This window comes from Gadus morhua, chromosome 21 (assembly GCF_902167405.1).
Source record: "Gadus morhua chromosome 21, gadMor3.0, whole genome shotgun sequence".
Classification (NCBI taxonomy): domain Eukaryota; kingdom Metazoa; phylum Chordata; class Actinopteri; order Gadiformes; family Gadidae; genus Gadus; species Gadus morhua.
In genome coordinates, this window is record NC_044068.1 from 6,840,256 (window position 1) to 6,844,467 (window position 4,212).

Here is a 4,212-nt window from a genome sequence, read left to right on the forward strand (position 1 = left end):
GAGGGGAGAAATGGGACACGCGGAGAGATTTTTCGACACAAACTCCTTTTCTCACTCTGTCTCTCTCTGTCTTTCTCTCTCTCTCTGTCTTTCTCTCTCTCTCTCTCTCTCTCTCTCTCTCTCTCTCTCTCTCTCTCTCTCTCTCTCTCTCTCTCTCTCTCTCTCTCTCTCTCTCTCTCTCTCTCTCTCTCTCTCTCTCTCTCTCTCTCTCTCTTTTCTAACCGTGTCTAAGTGAACCATTGACTCTTTATTCACTCTCATCTCTGACACAGAGATCAGTGTACAATTTTTTTATATTCTTTACTTCTTTTATTTTGCAAAGCTTGTGTTACGAGGCAGTAGGCCTACTTATTTTAATTCCGTTGCCAGAAATAATTTGTATTCCTTTTATTTTTTCAGTCATAGACCTTTCAAACAAAAGTAAAAGGCCACTTATAATATAAATGTTATTAATTGATAATCGAGGGACAAAGTATATTTTAAAAACAGACCTCACTTGAACCTATAGACGGTTCACCTGGTCGGGGAAACATCCATGCTTTCCATCAACTGCTCCGGCTCATTACACCCATGATATCATCCTTATGTTACAGAAAGCGCTGAGATGGCAAGTATCAAGTTACCGTGTTATTTTCCAGTCTAATTATAGCGCAACATGTAATAACCCGGGACAAAATACAGCCGCCTCAATTTGTCCAGTTATTTTAGGAAGCAAATTGTTCTGTATAGGAACAAGCCATATTCCATGGCCCGCTTCATTTGTTACCGGTGGGCACTTCATTTTGCTCTTGTATGTGGTGGGTCCTCATATGTCAAACCTGCTCGTTTGTTTTAATCAGCTTCGGTTCCAGCCAGGGCAGGCCCATGTATTTGCCTTTTACACCCCTTTTTTTCCCGGTTAATTCTCGATTTGTGCCTGCGCCTTCAGCTCTGACGGAGGCCCCCCTTTTGAGGGGGCCAAGACTTGTTATATCCACTGGGAGTGCAATAACAGATTAATGTGGCGTGCAAGAGGCCCCGGGACCCTCAGACGTGTTTGACGTTAATGCTTCGCCGTGTGTTGCCCAACGGGCCCTCACGCTGTGCCGGGCTGGGGCCTATACTGTACCCGCTGTTGGACTTGAGCGATCGGACCCAAGGACAGCGATGTTTAGGTACTAATTACCCCAACAGCAAAAGTCCACAAGTCCACGAGTCCCCCAGCTCCGTATTCCCTTACTGCTGTGGAAACACTGGGCCCGCGTTTATTTTCCCTGCGCTGTTGTTTCTGGCAGGCCCGCGTCTCGGTAAACACCGCGCGCCCACCATTGTAAATCCGACAGGCGCGGATCTTTCAAGTTTTTTAGACTCCTTTGAGAGGGGGGAAAAAATGGGAGACGGATCGGATGGCGGCGCTCTGGTTTTCCGTCTTAATGAGAGAGTGGGGAAGAGGGATGGTGTTTGATCCCTGGCATGGAAGCCTCTATTTAAGATTGTCAACGGTCATCACTCTCTCTCCGTCCGCCCCTCTTTCTCTTGCTCCATCCCTCTCCCGCCTCTCCGTCTCTTCCTCGAGTCTAAACCTCTTCCTCCCTCTCTCCGTCGCCCCCTCCCTCCTCCCTCCGTCAACCTCTCACTCAATCACTCGCTCTTTACTTCTCTCGTTCTCTCCCTCGTTCTCTTATTTCTCTTTTTGTCCCTCTACCTCCCCCTTCCATTCCCTCTCTCTGTCGCCGTCTCAACCTCTACCCTCTCTATCTCTCTCCCTCTTTTTCCTTTGCGTGGTGCTGTGGATGAGGAAACAGCACGAGGTTTGATCAACTCAACTTAGCCCTCTTCAGGGTAATCAGTTGGATTGATTCCTTCATGGATATGAAAGACAATATCCAGACTTTATACTTAACTCGACTGACCAGGTCAGCGAAAACCTTTTAGGGCGCAACCACTCACTTAATCAACATCGTGGGGGAAAGGAGAGAGAGAGAGAGAGAGAGAGAGTGTGAGTGTGAGTGTGAGTGTGAGTGTGAGAGTGAGAGTGAGAGTGAGAGAGAGAGAGAGAGAGAGAGAGAGAGAGAGAGAGAGAGAGAGAGAGAGAGAGAGAGGAAATAAAAGACAAAAGTCAAAGGGGAGAGAGAAAAAAAAACTGATCTCTGAAAATATTATTTTATTCGTATAATCTTTTTTTTCTCTTCTTTTTTGCAATGAGCAAAATGTCTTTCAGTCATCACGGTCCAATTTCATATCAAATGGAAGTCCAAACCACACACGGGCCTCGCGGGTTCCTCCTCGCGCAGAGCAGCATTGCTGCACGGGGGGACCTGAGCCAAAGACCATAAGCCCCGAGACACATTTCCATCCTACACTCTCCGTGGACAATGAACAACTTTTTTTTTTGTATTTTTTAATTCTTTTTTTTAATGTGAACTTTGAACTCTGGATGGAAATGGGAAATGGGTGATCTGGGGGCCTGGGGGCGAAAGGGGGGGGTGGAAGGGGGTGGATGGGGGTTGGCCAAGGTTATTGACCATGGCCGGCCCGGTCGGGAAGCTGGTTTTCATCGGAGCGCTAATGGCTCTCTGCAGGCTAATCAGGGCTGATTGGGCCGCTGGATAAATACTGTCTCCGCCCGTAAGATCAAGCGTAACCTAAGACAAGACCAATACGCACAGACCGAGCGCTAACAGCTAGGGGCGAAAACATACAGCAGGCTGCGCGCTTGGGTCGAAATACATTCCCCCCAGCGCGTAAAATCAGAGACAATTGGCACCTACAATTTGAATTTTGTTTCTCTTTCTCTTGTCTCGTTTCTTTCCAAATCATGGCATGTGGTCGACAAAATAGAATTTCGTTATTCTAAAATGAAGCTCCCAGAATTCAGGAGACATCAGACGGTGCGCCTGCACAGTTGACAGCTGTTGAAAGTTGACAGCTGTCGATCAAAATCAATGCTGTGATCGCGTTGGTTGTTGCTCACATCTGAACCAACACAACAAGTAATTTCCCCTGCCCCTAATTATTACTCATTCAACTCACGGAAAGAAAAAGAAAAAAGAAACTTTAACATTTAACAATCTTATCGGCATTAAACAGCATTGTAGGGATAAATTGTTGATTAACTATATGCATGATTAAAATCCATTCAACACACAATCAGTGCTCGCTTAAATCATGAATTAATCAGAGTAAACGAATGAATACATGATGTCTGCTGGAGTCAGACAAAGGAATAAATAAAACCGGTACAGGAAGGTGGTGTCAGGGTTTGGCTGCAGACCTTTGCGGGCGGATACGTGCATAAGACCCCATTACAACAGAGCGCGGTTCGAAACACACATTACACGGAATAAAACCCAGGCTCGTTAGGGACTTGTCATGTGTAACCTGTAATCTGCAACATAACTACTCTTATAAATAAATGTCTTCATATTTCATTTCCAATTTTCCTCGATGCTCTTAGGCTTCACTGTTGCAGTAACAGGGGGCCAAGCCACTGGGAAAAAGGACATCCGTGCCACTATGCATGGGAGAGGCTGTTATGTAGGAGGATCTGTTGTGATTTACTAAGGCTAAAAAAAGCATGACCGTGTCGCAAAACACGACCTCAAAAGAAACCCAAGCTTTTGTTCTGTTTGAGATCAACGACCGTGTGGATCAGCCGTCGTTGCCGGTCTGTTTGTTTCGCGTTGTTGACGCATTTCGTCCGTGCGATGTCGCTCTGTCGCTCTGTCACCCGGTTACTTGGCCAGCCGCTTCGCCACGTCCTTGTAGGCGGTCTGGATCTCGGCGTCGACTGCGCACGTGTTGGTGAACTCGTCGCGTGTGTACGCGTTCTTCAGGTACCGCAGCACGCCCGTCAGGTCGGCGGGGACGTCGTAGTCGCGGTACTTCTTAGCGACGACCTGATGGAGCGAGCGAGGGAGGAGAGGAGGATGAGGAGGAGGAGGGTGGAGGAAATTAAAGAACAAGAAGAATAAGAAGAGGAAGATGGAGGAAGAGAAAGAGAAGGAGAATAAAGAACAACTATAAATTAGAAAAATAACAAAATTACGAAAATAAGGAAGTAGTTTACAAACAACTTACTTCAGGTTACGGAGTAACTGAACACAGTAAGTTCATTTTTAACAAACTTATTTCATTTTTTAACTCACTCGGAGGGGCTCAATCTTACACACTTGGCCTTTAAAACACGTAAAAAACAGACTGTGAAATTCCCAGTAACTTAGTGGCAGCAAT

The 4,212-nt window shown here is 46.3% G+C and overlaps 1 protein-coding gene across 3 annotated transcripts in view; it reads right to left on the minus strand.

Annotated features, from left to right (window-relative positions):
• Positions 1-2,126: 2,126 nt before the first annotated feature.
• clic5b (chloride intracellular channel 5b) overlaps positions 2,127-4,212 on the minus strand; it is a 13,715-nt gene continuing 11,629 nt past the window's right edge. For all 3 annotated transcript variants that reach the window (XM_030345365.1, XM_030345367.1, XM_030345366.1), the window contains exon 6: positions 2,127-3,878. In XM_030345365.1, the coding sequence (XP_030201225.1) occupies positions 3,714-3,878 (165 nt within the window). In that variant the 3' untranslated portion in view covers positions 2,127-3,713. The remainder of the gene's footprint in view (positions 3,879-4,212) is intronic.